A 20,224-nucleotide genomic window follows, 5' to 3' on the forward strand; every position below is an offset into this window, starting at 1 on the left:
TACAGACCGGGCCCCTCCCTCTAGTTCCTGCTAGCGTTCTAGCCCTGCCCAGTCCCAACCCCGCCCCTCTTTCTAGACGAGCGGGAGCCAATGGGGAAGGAGGAATAGTCAGGCCGCGCCTCCAGCGGCGCGATCGCTTCCGGGGTGAAAGGTTACGCGGCGTTGTCCAAGATGGCGGGAGGTTTCTGTTTGTGCTCGCTAGTCAGGTGAGGGGCGCCCCAGCTTCGGGGTTTGTTGGGGAGGGAAAGACAATAGTCCCTCCGCCTCCCCGGCTGGGGCGCCATTACCCGCCCGCCCGCAGGGGAAGCGGCTCGCTTCCTCCCGTCTCTACCCCGCAGCCGCAGGGCAGGGGCTTCCTCCCCACTCTCGGAGGCTGCCAGCACCCGCCACCCGCGCGCTTGTCCCGCGCCGGGCTGGCGTCGCGCGGCTGCGTTGTGTGCGGGCTGGGCCGGAGCGCGGCACGGAGGTGGCCTTGGGCCCCTGTTACTCCCTCCCCCGGGAGCGGGCTCTTGGCTCACCCCGGCTGCTCCTGCCTTAGGAGCTGTCACGCCACGGGCCGCCCTGGGAAAGGCTCCTGAGTCACGAGTCCTGGTGACTGTCAGTGAGACGCAGGCTACGGCTGCACTGGAAGCACTGCAGCAGCCCAGCTTTGTGCAGCGAGGGTTGCCCCCTTTCTGATTACTGGTAACGGGATTCCCGAGACCCTGCCCTGCCTCTATGCTTTGCTCCCTCCCCTCCCAGCTGGGCTGCCTCTGCTTCCGGGCGGGGATGGGAGCTGCTGCAGCCTGCCGGTAGGGGGAATCCCTGACTGAGGAGGGGCTGGCTTGGATTAATTATCTGGATCCTACCCCAGCCCTCCAGTAGCTGGACTTTTGGTGTCCAGTCAGTACATCTGACCGGACACTGCAAGGTCCCCTTTTCCACAGGGCTTTCCAGTTAAAAACCAAGCACTTAGCAACCCTAAATTGCACTTGGACACACAAGCCAAAACCTGGACAGGTGGCAACCCTAAGTGCAGACACTACAGCAAGAGGAGGGGTTCTTCCATAGCCACAGGAAATCCTCTCCGAGAGCCAGCAGCTAGGTCAGTGGAAGAATTCTTCCAATGCCCCAGCTGTGTCTAACTACATCACACAGGGCATGATATTGTTCACAGCTCTGAGTGGTGTAGTTATGCTGACTTGACATTGTACTGCAGACCAGGCCTAGTGCTCCTCAGTGCCCAAGTCACCTCTCAAAATGGAACTTAGGTTCCCAAGTCACTTAGCCATTTTTGAAAATTTTACCCCAAGTCTCTTATATGCTGTACTCTAGGTGTGGCATCTTGGTGACTCTGTGCCTCCCACTTGCTCAGAAGGACCATACAGAGGTGGCTAAAGCAAAAAATAGGGAGTATGGACTCCTGGTTTTTGTCCTTAGCTTTGCCACCCATTTGTGAGTCTTTAAAGAAGTCTCTTAGTACTTCTGTACCTTAGTCTTCCCATCTGCAAAATGGGATTACACTGACTTACCATGTGGGTGCTGGGATGCTTAATTTACTGTTAATAAAACAGAAAAGGACTTGCTGTGTTGCTGTAATATATAGGATCGTCAATCAAAGATCAAGGCACTGTATATTCCCCCTCCCTTCCCCCGCCTCCCAAAAATAGTCCCTTCCCCAAAGAGTTTACAGTGGTTATGAGAAGCTGGAATAGATGGATGAGACAGTCAGGTGAGGAGGAAGGGAAGGATGAAATAACCTGCTTCCTTTATAGCTATCATGTAGTAAACAGCTGTCAACTCACCACCTGCCCAGTCAGTGTCTGTTGGCAGTAGTCTATAGGAGTCATGCCAGAGAGAGCTATATTTTGGAATTTATACTTTATTATAATTTTAGATCACCTCCATAAGCTTAGTTGTAACCTTCTTGTCTATTGCAGTCTTCCAAGCAGAGGTTTGAAAGCAAACCAGTAATAAGCTAGCTGTTAAAACAAGGTGCTGATATCCATTACCCCTGAGAGAGAATAATCTGAGAAATTGCCTAGGAAATATATATCGCATTTACTGTTTTAAATCATTTTCTTCCATATACTATTTTTTACAAATGATGTTTGAATTTAATTTTCCCTGCTTGTTCCAGGTTGCTGTGCTCATTGTTCATCCCTGGATTATTCCTAAGTGGAGCTTTATGTCTCTGTTTGGTTGTACTACTGTGGGGAATACGGCTGTGGCTACAACAAAGGAAAAATCAGTTGGCCTCAACAGGAAAAGATGGGAAACATCAATTGGTTGTTGCATTTTTCCATCCATATTGCAATGCAGGTGGTGGAGGGGAGAGAGTCTTGTGGTGTGCCATAAGAGCACTGCAGAAAAAGTAAGTGCACATGCTTAGCAAAGTGCAAGTTTATATTGCAGTCTGACTTTTCCTGATACTTTTTATGGTATTATCTATGCAGTTTTTGGCAGCCCATATATTTAAGTAGACCACATCTAATCCTGAGGCATTCAAACACTGCATCTTAAAACCTCTTTACCCTTTTGACATATCCATTGGTCTACACTACACTCTTCCTCCTTTTTACTTTTGGTTTGCACTAGAAGGACCAGTTCTGCAGTCTTGAAATTTCATCTTCTGAGTGGGAATATCCTGCCCTGCAAGTTGAATTCTACTAAATAACAATGTGGTTTCTTTTAATTAGCCAAAAAACAACCCCAAGTTTTTGCAGATCAAAGAAGTGTGGTCTTTAAAAAAAAATTAAAAATCTGGTTCAGTTAAACCAAACCCAATATTGTTTAAGGCCAACATGTTTAAGACCGAGGCTAAAAGTTTGTAATTTTGAGGCGGAAATAAGTCTCAGTTGCATAACACGTGACAAATGTTTATAGAAAAAGATTTGTGAAATTCTTCTTTACTGTACTCTTTCAGGTACAAAGATGCAATATATGTTGTCTATACTGGCGATAAAGATGTCACTGGAGAACAGATTGTAGAAAGTGCTTTCAGAAGATTCAACATCAAATTAACTCATCCTGTGAAGTTTGTGTTTCTAGAAAAACGTTACCTTGTAGAGGCCTCTCTTTACCCCCACTTCACTTTGCTGGGTCAAAGCTTAGGATCTGTGTTTCTTGGTTGGGAAGCTCTTATGAAGTGTGTTCCTGATGTTTACATTGACTCAATGGGTTATGCCTTCACATTGCCTCTGTTTAAGTACTTAGGAGGTTGCCGTGTTGGGTGTTATGTTCATTATCCAACTATCAGCACTGACATGCTTTCTATGGTTAGGAGTCAGAATGCCAGATTTAACAATGCAGCCTTCATTACAAGGAATCCCCTTCTCAGCAAACTCAAACTTGTCTATTACTACTTGTTTGCTTTTGTATATGGATTGGTTGGTTCTCGCAGTGATGTCATTATGGTTAATTCTTCATGGACCCTAAATCACATCCTTTCCCTCTGGAGAGCTGGCGCTTGCACAAGTGTTGTGTATCCACCTTGTGATGTTCAGACATTCCTGGATATTCCATTACATGAGGAAAAGAGCACCACAGAATATTCCATTGTCTCTCTAGGACAGTTTAGGCCTGAGAAGGACCATCCTTTGCAAATCAGAGCCTTTGCTAAATTCTTGGAAAAGACAGCCCTGGGGCAGCAGTCCTTGCCAAAGCTCATCCTGATTGGAGGCTGTCGTAACCAACAAGATGAGCAGCGTGTAAACAGACTTAAAAAGCTTTGTGAAGAGCTAGGCGTTGACAAAAAGGTGGAGTTCAAAGTAAACATTCCATTTGAAGCACTAAAGCAGTACCTGGCAGATGCAATTATCGGTCTGCACACCATGTGGAATGAGCACTTTGGAATTGGTGAGTACTTTTCCTTGACTTTAAGCACCTTAAGGCTCTGAATTCAGCTGGGGGAGGGGAGCTTGCTTTATGAACATGAACGAGGTACAGAAATAGGGACTTGCTTACTTTTCCCATTTGTGGAATGGGGTAAGACCGACTTTACCTCTCTGGTATGCAGGCATGATGAGACAAGCTTGCATCCTAATAGATGGACTGATTACTTGGCTGTGGCTTCAGCAAGCTGAAATTGATGTAATCAGCCATTACTAAACTACAGTTAACAAAAGTAGCAACAGAAGTGACTTATGCTTTACAGGACCATGATGTAAGTAAAGCCTGTTCAGTCAGTTCAGAAGCATACTCTCTAGCTGATAGAATTTTCCTCCTATATAGTATCTTGATGGTTTTTCTGTTACCGTCTTCATTCTCTTTCTTTGCCTACTCTTGCTTCTCACCTCCCCCTAAGCCTTTTTTTAACAATACACCTCTACCCTGATATAACATGAATTCGGATATAACGTGGGGGGGGCTGCGCACTCCAGCGGATCAAAGCAAGTTCGATATAACGTGATTTCACCTATAACGCGGTAAGATTTTTTTGGCTCCAAGGACAGCGTTACATTGGGGTAGAGGTGTATCTACTTTGTTTCCACCTGTGAGAATCTGTTTGTTGTCTTCCATTATTGGCTTTTTCCCATTTCCTGCTGCTACTTATTGGATTTTTCCCTTTACTAAAACTGCTGAGACTTTTCATTCTTGCTCTCATTTTGCTGCGGTAAGAGGATAAATATTAGCAACAGTGTCAATTGTAACATAGCTGATTTCTCTTAACACGGCTGCTACTCTGAAACCTCTCTTATGATTGTGCAGTGATCAAAAATGTTTTCTTCTGTGTTCTGGTCCAGGCTCAGTACTTAGAATTACCTTCAATACCAGTAAATTTTTGTAATGGTCCCTCAAAGGAATTCTGGGCCTGTCAGGTCACAAGATATTGGACTTTTAAATCCGCAATTATAATTTTGCTCATTTCCACACCCACCCTCTTCCCAAAGATTTCACTTTTTGCCAGAATAGCATGTAGACACCCCACTCAGATTATGGCCCTGAATTCCAGGATGATTTAGCAGCTCACCTTTCAGGGTTTTTTATCTTTAGAAAATAGGATTCCAAGCTTTAGGATATAATTACAGCATTATTTTCTACCTCTGGCAATTCTTGAGCTTAACAGCATTTAAAATGTCAGAACTGCAGCAAAGAAGCAGAAAGACAGTAATCAGAATGGCTGTCTTTTGAGGGTTGTTATGTAATCTATGGGGGTCGAATACAAATGCTATGTACTATTCAATTCCAGCACTCTTCTAGTATTCGAAGGTGTTTTAACTATTTGACTTAAGCTGTTGCTAGTCCCTGGGGTTAGCAGTGTGCCTAGTTCAGTGCACCTTCATTCCGTCCACCTCTACTCTTTTCAATATGTAACTTTTTATTCAAGTCATATTGTGTTTATTATACAAATCAGACTAGTGAAATATACTAAAAATCTCAATCTAGAAATCCAATGTTACAGTACGAGTTGGCTGGAACTTGAAAGATATGGCTAAAGCCTCTGGATAGCAATGACAAACTGAAACAGATTTTCTTTTGTTATAAGGCCTGCTACTCTTGTCAGACTGAACTTGAATTCAGATGTCAAACAACAGTCAGATGCTAAGAAATTAAATGATAAAACAGCACCTAATACCATTTTAGAATTCTATCACTGTATGTCTTTTCCCTACAGTTTTAAGTGTTCTTGAGTCCATAAGTAGAGATGGTCTTCCCCCCCCCTTCCCCTAATTTCAATGACAACATTTAAAAAAAAAATTGTCATCTTTCTAGAACACTTTTCAGAGTTCAGTTGGAAAAAAAAATAGAAAACTGGTTTTCCAATATCCCCCCCAAAAAGGCTGTGAGCAAGCACTTTTGGTTTCACTGAAAGTTTTTATTTTTATCCAATCAGCTGAAATCTTCATTTTTTTTAGTTGCCAAAAAAAAAAAAAAATGAAAATGTTGGTGTAGGTTTTTCAATGAAAAATATGAAACATTTGGGAAAAAATGGTTCTGAAGTGTCTATTTTGACAAAAAAACACTTCCACTGAAAAAGCTCAACCAGCTCTATGTACGTATGAGAACTGTATTCTTAATAACATGTTCTTTGTATCTTTCCAGGAATAGTTGAATGTATGGCAGCTGGCACAATTATTCTGGCTCACAATTCTGGTGGCCCCAAACTAGATATCGTGGTACCCTATGAAGGACATATTACAGGATTTCTAGCCGAAAATGAGGACGATTATTCTGAGACCATGGCTCAGATCCTTTCTTTGTCTCCTGAAAAGAGGCTGGAAATCAGACAAAATGCTCGCCAGTCTGTGAACAGATTTGCTGACCAAGAGTTTGAAGGGGCGTTCCTATCGTCTGTGGAGCAGTTATTTAAATAAATGTCATGTTTGTGTACATGGATAAAAATAACTTTTTATACATATGTCACTTGTAAATATTTTTTCTAATTTATGCAATAAAGAGTCCTATACATCTATTAGGACATCAGCTCTGCGCATTAAAAGATTTTTATTAGGAGAGGGAGGAAACCCCCTTCCATGAAAATTAACTTTTTTCCAATGGACTTACAGGACACTACTAAAGTTTCTAAATTCCTAATGTTTTCTCATGAGTAGTAGAGCTGCATGTGGAAACTCCTCATATTTAGGTTATTTTAAAGTTATTGTTTTTTTCTTTTGGAAGACTTCTTGCCTTAAAACAGGCAGGGAAAACAGATTGAGTGGCATGCTACAGTGGAGGGATTCCGTTTTTTAAGATTAACACTTTGCTGATTTTGATAAGTTTTTGTCTTGAGCATCTGACTTATCTCCAGGGTTAGTGGTAAAAGACTATTCTGAAGTTTCCGGTGATGGCTCTGCTTGCTCTTCGAGTACAAATGGGCACCATGAATGCTTCTTTGTAGTTCTGATGCAAACCTTAATACACCTCTACCCCGATAGAACGTGGTAAAGCAGCGCTCCTGGGGGGGGAGGAGGGGGCGCCGCTGTACACTCCGGCAGATCAGAGCAAGTTTGATATAATGCGGTTTCACCTATAACGGGCAGTGAGATTTTTCTGGCTCCCGAGGACAGCGTTATATCAGGGTAGAGATGTATTACTAAATCCTCCCTGAAATATTACATAAATCTACCTATATATATATATATATATATATTAGGTACTCTCCCTTCACAATGTAAAAGAAAAGTTCAGTTTCCAGTTTCTTTGCTTGCATTCCGTAATGCAAATCTTTCAGACATCTGTCTTAAATCGGAATAAACACTATTTTGCAGCCTTAGCTGTAGTGTTCACTAAGGTTTACTCCTACAGTGCTTTTAAAAAAAGCAGAAACAGAGGTATAATTACTTGCAGCTGTCCCTTGTATTAACCATTTCTTTCTTCCTTGTTTTCTCCTACCCTCCTGTGGTTTTTTTCCTGTTTTTAAAGAAAATTGAAAATTTGATCAGACAAAGCCTATTCCAGTGGGTCACAAATTTGGACTTTAAACTACTGCTTAGTGTAAGATTGAAACATTGTATTCTAATGGTTAAAACACTGCAGCAGTAGACTTCTGCTTTTAACAAAAATGGTTAGTTTGCTATGGCCTACTATAGGCTTTTAAAAATACTTTAGCTTAGTAAAAAAGCTAGTAAGAAGGGCAAAAACTATTGAAATCAAACAGTTTTATTATTTGTGTTCCTTCCATTTAAATCTAACATCTAAAATTTGAGGAGTGGGATGAAAATGACAGCTGAAATAAGTCTTTACCATGTTATATCCTCTTCCAGCTGTCACAATTTTTTTTGCATAATGGCACTTCTAATTGGAAATTCAAATACATAACATCCTAGTGGTATGAGTAAACTTTGCTGCTATTATTTAATCATTATAAAAGAGTCTAAGTGTACATGGTGCTATACAAAATAAGAGCTGTGCAAGTCAAACTATGGGTTCCTGTCTCTTAATGGTTTACTAGCAGGAGCTACAAGCTGTACAGGACAACATATAATGACTGGAAAGCTTCACCAAACAGATGGATTTGGGGGAGGAGAGGTAGGGGAGCAGGTGTAGGATAACTGGAAGAGTGCACTTCTGTCATGTGGAACAGATAAAAGCACAGAGTCAGGAATGTACTAAAGAGTGGATAGAGAGGGGCAGTGTAGATGAGTAAAGATATAAGCAGGAGCTGAGTTTGCTTTTCATTTTGGCCAGAGATTTTTTTTGAAGGATTAACTTTAGCCACTTGAATAAGTAGCCTGAATGTTGAAAATGCAGCATGTCAAGCAGCTCCCATTTGTTTCAAATGAGTGCTCAGCACTTGGAAAAGCAGGCCACTTCTTCAGGTGCCTAAATAGGGATTGAGGAACCTAACTTTAGGCACCTGTTTTTAAAATATTGGCCCTGCTATGGCTGTATCTTCCAGCAACTTATGAAAGTCTTGAAGCAGCAGTCAACCTCCCATTTTAGCTGATTGCTGCTTCTTGCCTGCCTTCTCCATTACATATGTCAGCAGTAAATGGATCAGCGTTATTGTCTAAAACCTCATCAGGTCTCCCAGGTATTTCACTAGCTAAGCTTTCTTTCTCTTCTTCTGGTTTGTCTTTGTTTGCTGACTGGATTGGCACCTCTCTGACTTCCTCTGCCAGAGAAGTTATCACTTTTTCTAGTGATTCCACCAGCTCATCCCTCAATTCATCTTCAGATTCTTCAAAGTTCCTAAATGTTAACAGAGAAAATGGATGTTAATAAAATGTGTCACCATTATTAGCTGTGCTGGTCTCAAAGCTCATAAGGTCTCCATTTTAAAAAAATTGTTTTGTGAGGAGTATAAAAGCTGGGTATGAAATTTAAATATTTTCCTGCCCCGATTCCTCCATCCTGGTAAGCTCCACTAAAACTACAATGTAAGTGATGTAGAGAGAGCCAATGTTATCATTGTTGAATCTGCATTTTTCTATACTTATGGTGTAAAAAGCATTAGTATTGGCATCTTCATGAACTAATTTAAGTTGACCTAATTCTGTAGTTTAACAACATCTAAAATCCAATTTGGCTGCTAATAGCTTTCTCTGTTTAATTACACTGTGAAAAGTCTAAAGGGACAGAGGATTTTTTTTTTTTAAGCAACTTAGCCTGCTGGGCTAATTTTCCTAAGAAGGAATCTGTCCATTCATAGCTTTTTCCTCTTCTGGAAGAACTTGACTTAAGTTACCTTATCCACAACAGTGACTTACGTGTCATCATCATCAGATCTTGGCTCAAGTCTGTTTTCATCGGTATCCATAGTGGAGCCTGGTTCTGCATTACCTTCCTTATTCTCTTTTGGCGGCCAGGGTGATAATGTCCCCTCTGGAGAGTGGGGGGGGTGGGGAGGGAGAAATACCTGATAAGTGTACATAAAATATCTAAAACCACTACAGAAATTCTTGGAAAGGATTTTGTTCAAATCACAACAATGCAAACACCAGACTTCACTGATTGCCATTGTTGCTGTTCATAGAAATATTTAGATAGTTATAGCTCCGTAATCATGTTTACTTTCCAACACAAAACCTAGGGGGTGGGAGGGCAACGCAGATCTGAAAGTTCAGAGAAGACTGAATTTTTAAAAGTTGCCCTGGTATTGCTTAAGAGCCTTATTCTGCAAATAATCCAACTGGAATGAATGTGACTAGTTGTGTAGCAAGGTATTTAATGTGAGCAAAGGTGGCAGAATTGGGTCTTAAGTCTGGTTTATTAGACTTAATCGCTAAAAGATAAATCAGCTAAAAGTTAGTGATCCTATTACAGCACTCGCTCTGTATCTTGTTGGATATGGGTAGTGAGGTTTTAGCCTGGTTCAAATTTCTTAAAAGAAGTATATCTATGGGGAGAGAATAATATTGTCAGGATGGGGTAGTTTTTAAAATAGCCTGACATGCATGTTAGTTAGCTAGGGAGTATTGATTGTGCAACTTCAAATGAAAGAATTTTCCCTGTAATCCATTTCACATGCTGGTGTTTGACACATGCAATTGAACTGGTTTTAAAGGCCTGTTCAGTTAATTTGCATTGGAGCATGCAAAACATACTCATTTCCAGTTGCACTAATTACGTTATGAAAATTGTTTTACACTTCCTTTTTGGCAACGTGCACTGTAACTTTGTGTTGGTTTTTTTCTTTTTAATGCTGCAACCTAACTGATTAGGGCTCAATGTTGATTGTCTTATATGTGGAATTGTACCATGTTTGATCATGTAAAGTCAGTTATTGTGTTTATGCCATCATATGCTATAACTTGTAAAAGCTCTATAGCAATTTATGTTGATGTATCCAAAAACAGAGTGCAGCTAGTAACGTATGGAAGATTTTCTTACGTCTTGGGAAAGTGTTTTGAAAAAATGTTTATTGCCAGAGATAGCTTTCTCTAAAGTAATAGAAGCTGAATTCCCATTCTATTCCAGTTCTTGTCCCCTGACAAAGTGAAACTGATAAATATATCAAAATAATGCTGAATAGAAAAAATGTGCTGGCTTTGTGAAGTTAATAAGTTGAGAAATTCAGTGGCAATTATAATACGATCTGGATCCCCCTAGCTCTAAAATACTAACCATCTACTAAACGACTCAACCCTTCTCTCTCTTCAGTCTTAATAGTTTGCCAAGTGATTAAAATATTTTTGTTTCACAAATCCTCTGCTAGCTACAATAAGAACATTGTAATCAAAGAAAAACTCCCTCTGGAGATGTTGGACATCTTATGTATCTCTCCACTCTTGAGATCTCATTTCCATTTTCATTATCAAAATATTTAGTAAAATTCTTCAGAGGACTCATCCTATAATTTGCAGTAACAAATATCCTACCAGATTCCTCTTCAATCCAGCAGAAGGAGTCATTAGACAGTTCTGCTTTTGCTAAGATACTCAGCAGTGTCCCAGGTGCTTCTTGTTTCCACTGTTTCCTGTTTTCTGGTGTTTCTTCAGGCACGACAACCACCTGGCCAGCTAGGAAACAGGAGGAGCATCAAATCGCTGCATGTGATAATATGTGAATGTGACTTGGCTTTATTACCATGTTCCCTTGCCAACATAAAAGATTTTCGTTTTTACAATGGAGTTTCTCATTTCTTTGGCTCCTTAAGTAGCCAATTGCTTTCCTTGTGGGATTTTCCTTTTCCAGGCGGACTGCTTTATCTACAGTATTTGATCCGACTGGTATTGCAAGGAAGGCCTACTTCTGGAGTATTTGCCACCAAATTTGCTAATGATCAGATAACACCATTGTTTCTAATACTCAAAAATAATAGGATTAAACACTTTGTCCTCACTATAAAGTATCTCTACAAAAATAATTACATTTTCATTAAAGCAAAATAGCCTTCTACAATTCAGACCTTGTGTAAGCAGGTGCAATTCCATTGACTAATTCCTGATCTCTGTCTCATAGTCCATTACGGGCTGAAAAAGCTGTAGAGGAGGTTACCTGACATATATCATCGAAAGTGGAATGAAACGAAAAGGGATGGTGTGGTCCCTAAACCCATGTAAAGGGGAGAGGAGCAAATATGGTTTAGCTCCAATCCCTGGGGCTCCTGGAAGCCTTTCCATGCCAGTGGTAGGCATGTGTACAAATCCCTCGGAGGGTCCCCATTAAGAAACCTGCATGTGTAGGGGAAGTGAAGCCAGCACGTAGTGTAGTGGTGCTGGTCTTCCCCTGGGATAGACAAGGAGCTAGAGGATGGTACTGTTCTTCTCTTGTAGATCGCTGAGCTCCATCTACCCTGTCACTAATCCCTGCCTCTGAAGGACAGAAGGCAGAAGGTCTGCAAATCCTAACTGAGACTGCTGCTATCTTTGCCGCCTTGTGAGTGTTTCTGGGGGGAAGAACATAGCTCACTGTTGTTGTTTATTGAGTGCCATAGTGGAATTTGGCCCTGTACACACACAGAAACCTGCCAGAACAAGCTTACAGTCAAAATTAGACATAAATAATACAGCTCATGCATAATACACTGAACGAAGGTTTAGTCTAAGAGTAGCGCAGCTATTCTTTTCTACAACAAAATAACAAGCCCCTGGACAGCTAGGGATTAACAAAGCTCTCAGGGCAGTTCCATGACATTCCCTTCTGCTGGGGGAATGGTGGCTATAATGTTGATTCTTTACAATTAAAAGGAAGAGGAAAATCCTCAATGTGCCAGTATGGAGGGCCCCCCACAAAAATATTTAGGCCAGGCTTTAGCTGGGCCTCAGCCCAATAGCCACTATTAGCTGTGCAGTTTTTCACCCACAATTAAGTATGATTAAATTGCACCCACAACTGCACTTGTTTAAAAACCTGATTTAATGATGCTTGCAATTCTGGAGGTCATTGTGAAAACTAAGGCCATAGGGCCACCTTCTGTCTTTCTCAGTGGCAGTCCCTGCAGACAGTTTTACTGAGCTCAGGCAGCCATGGCAGAGTTGACACAGAGAGAGAACTGGTGTCAGAGCAGCCTCCTCTGAAAAGATGGACCACAACCACCACCACCCTTTGGAATGGTGCAACAGGCACTCTGCAGTGTGACAGCATATTTCTGTGTGTCAGTGCAAAAACAGGAGAAGGACCATGACTCCGTCCCCACCCTACTCTTGGGTGCTGTGGCTGATAGACATCTCTGGGTGCCAGGAACACAAGGCCCAAGATTGTGGTTATCCCTTGTGCACATTTGAAAGTTGGGAGATAGCTTCTTGCACCTTTTCCCACCCTGTACACCAGGGGTAGGCAACCTATGGCATGCGTGCCGAAGGCGGCACGCGAGCTGATTTTCAGTGGCATTCACACTGCCCAGGTCCTGGCCAGCAGTCCGGGGGGGCTTTGCATTTTAATTTAATTTTAAATTAAGTTTCTTAAACATTTAAAAAATCTTATTTACTTTACATACAACAATAGTTTAGCTATATATTATAGACTTACAGAAAGAGATCTTCTAAAAACGTTAAAACGTATTACTGGCACGCAAAACCTTAAATTAGAGTGAATAAATGAAGACTCGGCACACCACTTCTGAAAGGTTGCTGTACACCCATGCAGGGCAAGCCACAGGCTAGCTCATATGATAAAGCACTAGTTAAGTACTCATTATGATTGATGATGATAACACCAACCTCTTATATAGTGCTTTTCATCAGTAGATTTCAAAGCACTTTACAAAAGGTGGAAAGTAGCATTCTCCCCATTTTACACGTTAGAACAAATGGAAAATTATTATTATATCCTTTGGCTGAATATATGTGATAACCTCAATTACCATGACAAACTCCTATAGTAACAGCACAGCAGATCTCATGAATAGTCTGCTGTGAAACTCCCAAATCAAAACACTATTGTTTAAATGTCAATCCAGCAGACTGGTTATAAAGTTGGTCTTTGTCCACACACAGTAAAAAACAACAAATTCATACCAAGTTCACTTTCAGCCATTGTAGGGCAGACAGATGTGACATCTGCCTCAGCTAGAAAATCCAGGAGAGTCTGTGGGGCTCCAGCTTGCCATTGTTTTCTGATTTCCATGGCATTATCTATATTGCCAGCCTCTAAGAGAAAGAAAAGAACTAATAAATATGTCAATGCCCTTCAAACAGATTTTACTGCGATTCTAATGCTTACTCTGACATATATTGGAAAAAAATCATGTAAACAAGGATCCATCAGATGCTAGGATAGGAGTCACTGACTGAATTTAAGTGAGTGTAACTACTAATTAATTTCCACGGTCAATATATTCACTTGTCCTGTGCTTCCCTAAGTAGTACCTGCTTCCGGAGAGCATAGTTCTTCCAAAGTTTTTTGTGTGTGATCTTCATAGATCTTCATCCATTTCTCCTTAAGATTCTCACCATCCTCAAAAGTCAACGTCTCATTAAGTTTATCTAGTTCCTGAAACAAAATAAATTTTAGTAAGAAACAGAACACAAACATTGAGCAGTCATTTAATTCCCATTTTTATTGATTTTTTTCAAATGTTTTCAGGTGGACAGGCAGATTGAAACAGTGACACAACATGAAAAGTGATAATGCAGCAGGAGTTTCAGAATACACGATTATTTGTAAAACACTGGTTTGCAAGAGGCTTTCCAAACATGTAGGAAGACAAGTTGGTAGAGTGGTGCCTAATAAATAATGTGCATTATTTTGAAAAGGAGTTCGACCTTCAGATGTTAGGGTTTTTAAAACACATAACCACATCACTCTTCCTATATCTTCTAAAGTGGCATTTCAATTTCTTTCAAAAGTGTCTGATTCACTGTTGTATTATTCCTGCTTTGTGCTTAGAATCATATAATATCAGGGTTGGAAGAGACCTCAGGAGGTCATCTAGTCGAACTCCCTGCTCAAAGCAGGACCAACCCTAAATCATCCCAGCCAGGGCTTTGTCAAGCCAGGCCTTAAGAACCTCTAAGGATGGAGATTCCACCACCTCCCTAGGTAACCCATTCCAGTGCTTCACCACCCTCCTAGTGAAATAGTTTTTCCTAATATCCAACCTAAACCTCCCCCACTGCAACTTCAGATGATTGCTCCTTGTTCTGTCATCCGCCACCACTGAGAACAGCCTAGCTCCATCCTCTCTGGAACCCCCTTCAGGTAGTTGAAGGCTGCTATCAAATCCCCCCTCACTCTTCTCTTCTGCAAACTAAATAAGCTCAGTTCCCTCAGCCTCTCCTTGTAAGTCATGTGTCCCAGCCCCCCTCATCATTTTCGTTGCCCTCCACTGGACCCTCTCCAATTTGTCCACATCCTTTCTGTAGGGGGGGAGGAGGGGCAAAACTGGACGCAATACTCCAGATGTGGCCTCACCGGTGCCAAATAGAGGGGAATAATCACTTCCCTCGATCTGCTGGCAGTGCTCCTCTAATGCAGCCCAATATGCCGTTAGCCTTCTTGGCAACAAGGGCACACTGTTGACTCATATCCAGCTTCTCATCCACTGTAATCCCCAGGTCCTCTTCTGCAGAACTGCTGCTTAGCCAGTCAGTCCCCAACCTGTAGCAGTGCATAGGATTCTTCCATCCTAAGTGCAGGACTCTGCACTTGTCCTTGTTGAACTGCATCAGGTGATTGTGATTCCCCACTACCTGCCCATTGAAATCTAAATGGAGCTACACTGGCATAACCCAGGAGTAATGCAGCAATGACTCAGGCCCAACTTTTAAATTCTTCGAGCAAGTTATTTCAATAAACGAATGAAGACCGACCTTATTATCATATATATTTATTTATAAGCCAGCTCAACATCCCACAAAAAAGGGTATAAAAATCAGTTTCTTTGCAAACTCAGTAGGCTTATAAATGAATTTTTTAAAAGTAGTTGGTAGGCATGATTAGGGAATAACAGGATGTCTGAACCATGACATACATAGTAACTTTAAAGGCTCCAGAGGAATTATATTAGGCAGAAGTTCTGACTGCAGCCCTATTTCTGTGAAAGTTTCTACACACTGCACTGTATTACCAGCTCTATGGTACTGTTGAGCTTATAAACTTTGCAGGAACCCTCTGGTCTGCAGAGCTTGAAAATGTAGCAAAGTCAGAGAGAATAACCAGGACCACAAAGACTCTTAGGACTCTGTAGTTTATAACTCAGTAAGACCAGAGAGGCTCTTGGCCCCAGTGACCATCTTTGATTCTCTGCAATTTATAAGCTTTACAGACAACTGAGACCACAGAGATTATATATAGTACAAAGTTCTCCAGAACTGCTATGGACTTTTGAATTCTATGAAACAACCACCAGCTCAAAACAACTGTAGCTAGTAGCTCCAAAGGCAGCCATTGACATGTTCCAGAAATACTCAAAGGCACTTTATTGAAATAATTTAGAAGCCAAATTTGGAGTTTGCAGACTAAATCACTTTTGAGATACAATATTCCCCCAAAAAAACTTTTACAAAAGTAAAATTACTCTGAGCTTTCATCCTTTTGTTTCTGATTAGGGCTGTAGATTAATCACAGTTAACTCACGCGATTAACTCAAAAAAATTAATAGCGATTAAAAAAATTAATTGCAGTTAAACAATAGAATACCAATTGATATTTATTAAATATTTTTGGATGTCTTTCTACATTTTCAAATATATTGATTTCAATTACAACACAGAATACAAAGTGTACAGTGTTCACTTTATATCATTTTTATTATAACTATTTGCACTGTAAAAATGATAAACAAAGAAATAGTATTTTTCAATTCACCTCATACAAGTACTGAAGTGCAATATCTTTATTGTGAAAGTGTAACTTACAAATGTAGATTTTTTTTGTTACATAACTGCACTCAGAAAGCAAAACAATGTAAAACTTTAGAGCCTACAAGTCCACTCAATCCTAATTCTTGTTCAGCCAATCGCTAAGACAAACAAGTTTATTTACATTTACGGGACAAAATGCTGCCTGCGTCTTATTTACAATGTCACCTGAAAGTGAGAACAGGAATTTTAGTGCAGTTATTTTTTGTACATAATTCTACATTTGTAAGTTCAACTTTTATGATAAACAGATTGTACTACAGTACTTGTATTAGGTCAGGGATCAGCAACCTTTGGCATGTGGCCCACCAGGAAAAGCCCCCTGGCGGGCCAGGCCGGTTTGTTTACCTGCCGTGTCCGCAGATTCGGCTGATCGCGGCTCCCACTGGCCGCGGTTTGCCGTTCCAGGCCAATGGGGGATGCGAGAAGCTGCAGCCAGCACATCTCTCGGCCTGCACTGCTTCCCACAGCCCCCATTGGCCTGGAATGGCAAACCGTGGCCAGTGGGAGCTATGAGTGGCCAAACCTGCGGACGTGGCAGGTAAACAAACCGGCCCGGCCTGCCAGGGGGCTTACCCTGGCGGGCCGCATGCCAAAGGTTGCCGATCCCTGTATTAAGTGAACTGAACAATACTATTTCTTACTGTGCAAATATTTGTAATAAAAATAATAATATGAGCACTGTACAGTTTGTATTCTGTCTGGTAATTGAAATCAATATAATTGAAAAAGTAGAAAACACCCACAAATATTTAAATAAATGGTATTTTATTCTTTAACTGTGCGACTCATTGCGATTCATCTTTTTAATTGCGTGATTCATCACGATTACTTTTTGTAATCGCTTGACAGCCCTATTTCTGCTTAATGCTTTATCCAATCACCATCAAATTTCCCCCTCCAAAAATCTTCCTCTGGCAGATGATCACACATGTGCAATATCAAGTGGAATATTTTCATTATAACAAAGGAGGGAGGAGGAGGAGGAGGATTATAATGGAAACCTAGTTACAACTTAAATGATGGAGCTGCTATCATATCTTCAGACTACTAAAGCAAATGTATTTTTAACATAGCTACAACGTACCTCTTCTTGCACAGTATCTTCCTCAGGAACACATGCATCTAAATTAATTTCAAATTTTACTCCTCCCTAAAAAAAAGAAGTTCACATACTTCATTAAAGTAGCTCATTAAAATCTACGCAGCTTAAAAGGGGCACTACAAACTCAAAAAAATACTTTTCTATGAAAACTGTTTATCTATTGTTATTACAAGTGACAACTAAGATAACTACACCTGAATAGATTAGAAAAAAAATATTTCCCCGTTTGTTCACTTTGTTTATTTGACAGCAATTTCTGTATAGTCAGTTTCAATATGGTTAGTTTCCCGTGTTTGTGTCTTTCACACAGCAACAGGGAAATGGGAAAAAAGTTTTCAAAATTGAAAAATGCAGCAGCAAAGATTAGCACGTGGTTTCAGGGATGTAGTAGTACTTACAACTATTTTAAAAACACTTACTGAAATTGACAATGTCCCTATAAACATAAGAGGGATAACAATCTTTTAGATAGTCATTATATGATAATAATTGTATGACAAGACGGCAAATGATTGTATGACAAGACTAGACAAGACGACAATGTCCGAGAATTAAAGAAAAGCCCTATTAAATAACTGTCTAGTGCCCCCCTTTGCCATGCACATGATTGGTCTCTATTGTAGGTTCTCAAGAACACTGTCCAGTCCAAATTTTGAATACTTGCAGTGCCTGGTCTACAATAACTTCCCTTAGAAGCCTTATTCCAATGCCTAATTGAGAGTATTGTTAGAAAAGTTTCCTGACGTCTCATGTAAATTTTCATTTAACATTTTCATCTGCTTCTATCATTTAAACAACAGTAGAGAGATACAGTAAAACCTCAAAAATATGAACACCAGAGGTATGGACTGACCGGTCAACCAGACACCATGTGAAACCAGAAGTAACCAATCAGGCAGCAGCGGAGACCAAAAAAAGAAAAAGCAAGTACTGTACTGTGCCCTTATTGCATCTTAAAGGTAGGCCCAGGCACATCTGGGCTGCCTGCCCCCCCTCCCCCACCCCGCCACACCCTCACTCCCAGGGCAGCCACTTACAGCAAGACACTGGGGCTGCCAGCCCAAGGCAGCCAGAGCCAGCAGAGCAGGAGCAGCACTGGGGTCTGTGCAGCTTACACACACACCACACACACTCCCTAGGCTGGGAGCGGGACATACTGTTTTCACACACACCCCTGCAGAGAGGGGGACAAGCTTGCAAACTCATGTGGGGCTGAGTAGGGAGCTCATCTGCTGCTGAATCCTAGCCTGGAGTGTCAGCTGCTGGATCAGAACTGGGCTTTGTTCAGAGTTATGAACATTTCAGAGTTACAAACAACCTCCATTCCAAGGTGACCGTAACTCTGAGGTTCTACTGTAAGAGGTAATGACTTACAAAGGAAAAGTTAATGGATTAATAGCCAGACCTAACTTTGACTGAACATGAATTCAATTGGAGTATTTTTATACAGTACTAGTGTGCCTTGATAAAAAGATAAGAGGAGATATGATAACTGTGTAGAGTATCTAAAGTGTAGCTGTAGCTGTATCAGTCCCAGGATATTAGAGAGACAAGATAGGTACGGTAGTATCTTTAATTGGACCAACTTCTCTTGGTGAGAGAGACAAGCTGTCTAGCCACATAGAGCTCTTCTTCAGGTTGTCTCTCTCACCAAGAGAAGTTGGTCCAATTAAAGATATTACCTCACCCACCTTGTCTCTAGAGTATCTAATGGGAGTCACTATCAAGTTGGGGGCAGGGCTGTGTTACCATGCTACTTTCCTTGATGACCCTTTGCTCCCACAGAAACTCTTCTCCAGCGATCCATAAAGTAGCACTCGTGTTGACTTGTACGCAACCTGCTTTCTAGACCTAGTGGGACCATCTGAGACAAATAGAGGAAAGCTATAAAGGAGAAGAAAATAGGGCAATGATCTCAGTTACCTTTGTTTTATGTTTCTTTTCCAGGACTCTTCTCTCTTGCCAATTCTGTAGTCTGATATGTTTTAAGTTTTCTTCAATATCCTTGAAGAAAAAAATAAAATGCTCATAAAGTTCAAAAAGAACAATTATACATCCACTCCTCAGAACCAGAGTATGTATAGACTATGTATAAAGTGTATGATTAATGGTGTATATATATTAATTGCTCTGTATGAGTATTCTCCTGATTGCTTCACTGCTAATTGGAATATCTGCCAATATTAGCTGACTTGGCAAAAAAAAAAAAAAAAAAAAAAAAAAAGTTAGGAAACTTTTCAATAAGTGCAAACCTCTGATTTTTCAAACACCCATATTTAAAGAATACTTTGTCAGATTACCCCCAACAAACCAAACCCCTGCTCTGACACAGGACCAGTATAAGAAGTTTCAGATTCATCTAGTTCTAGTTTGAGAGTCAGTGAAAAATCAAGTTTAGAATGGAAATCTGGTTACAACCTTAACTGTGGAAAGACTAATTGCCCTCCATAGTATCTTGTCTGATGATGGCACTTAAAATGTTATTTAATTATACCACTTCATTTTCCTACATCCAATGCCACAACATAGCTCTGTATTAGCTACATGTCAAATAAACAGAGAAAATGAGGTATCAGAGGGGTAGCCGTGTTAGTCTGGATCGGTAAAAAGCGAAAGAGAGTCCTGTGACACCTTATAGACTAACAGACGTATTGGAGCATAAGCTTTCGTGGGCGAATACCCACTTCGTCGGATGCAAGAGAAAATTAGCATCTCCTAAGGGGTCAGGTGTGTCACCATCTCCCTAATAAAATATCCAAACAATTTTCAGACTTTAATTAACACGTGAAGCATAAGAAAACTTTCTCAAATACGTGGAGGAAGTCCATGAACACAGCTGAAGTCAAGCAGGTGCTTAGCCCACAGATGCACTGCGCCATCTATTAGATGTTAGGAGAAAGGGTTTCTGTGCTGTTTTAATCCTGATTTCCCATAAACTGGCTGTGCCCTTGAT

General features: G+C 40.9%; 2 protein-coding genes across 3 annotated transcripts in view; one reads left to right on the top strand and one right to left on the bottom strand.

The window, feature by feature from the left end:
* The first annotated feature begins 161 nt into the window (after nt 1-161).
* Nucleotides 162-6,408, top strand: ALG11 (ALG11 alpha-1,2-mannosyltransferase). Its single transcript, XM_054015206.1, has 4 exons — nt 162-206; nt 2,120-2,353; nt 2,906-3,837; nt 6,025-6,408. Exons 1-4 carry the CDS (start codon nt 172-174, stop codon nt 6,294-6,296), a joined length of 1,473 nt encoding a protein of 490 aa, XP_053871181.1. The 5' UTR covers nt 162-171; the 3' UTR covers nt 6,297-6,408.
* A 1,343-nt stretch (nt 6,409-7,751) lies between these two features.
* NEK5 (NIMA related kinase 5) overlaps nt 7,752-20,224 on the bottom strand; it is a 48,456-nt gene continuing 35,983 nt past the window's right edge. For both annotated transcript variants that reach the window (XM_054015204.1, XM_054015205.1), the window contains 7 exons: nt 19,195-19,275; nt 17,254-17,319; nt 13,674-13,797; nt 13,323-13,454; nt 10,743-10,883; nt 9,132-9,246; nt 7,752-8,613 (listed from right to left, as the gene is read on the bottom strand). In XM_054015204.1, the coding sequence (XP_053871179.1) occupies nt 8,361-8,613; nt 9,132-9,246; nt 10,743-10,883; nt 13,323-13,454; nt 13,674-13,797; nt 17,254-17,319; nt 19,195-19,275 (912 nt within the window). In that variant the 3' untranslated portion in view covers nt 7,752-8,360. The remainder of the gene's footprint in view (nt 8,614-9,131; nt 9,247-10,742; nt 10,884-13,322; nt 13,455-13,673; nt 13,798-17,253; nt 17,320-19,194; nt 19,276-20,224) is intronic.

The sequence above is a fragment of the Malaclemys terrapin genome, chromosome 1, assembly GCF_027887155.1.
Source record: "Malaclemys terrapin pileata isolate rMalTer1 chromosome 1, rMalTer1.hap1, whole genome shotgun sequence".
Lineage (NCBI taxonomy): Eukaryota > Metazoa > Chordata > Testudines > Emydidae > Malaclemys > Malaclemys terrapin.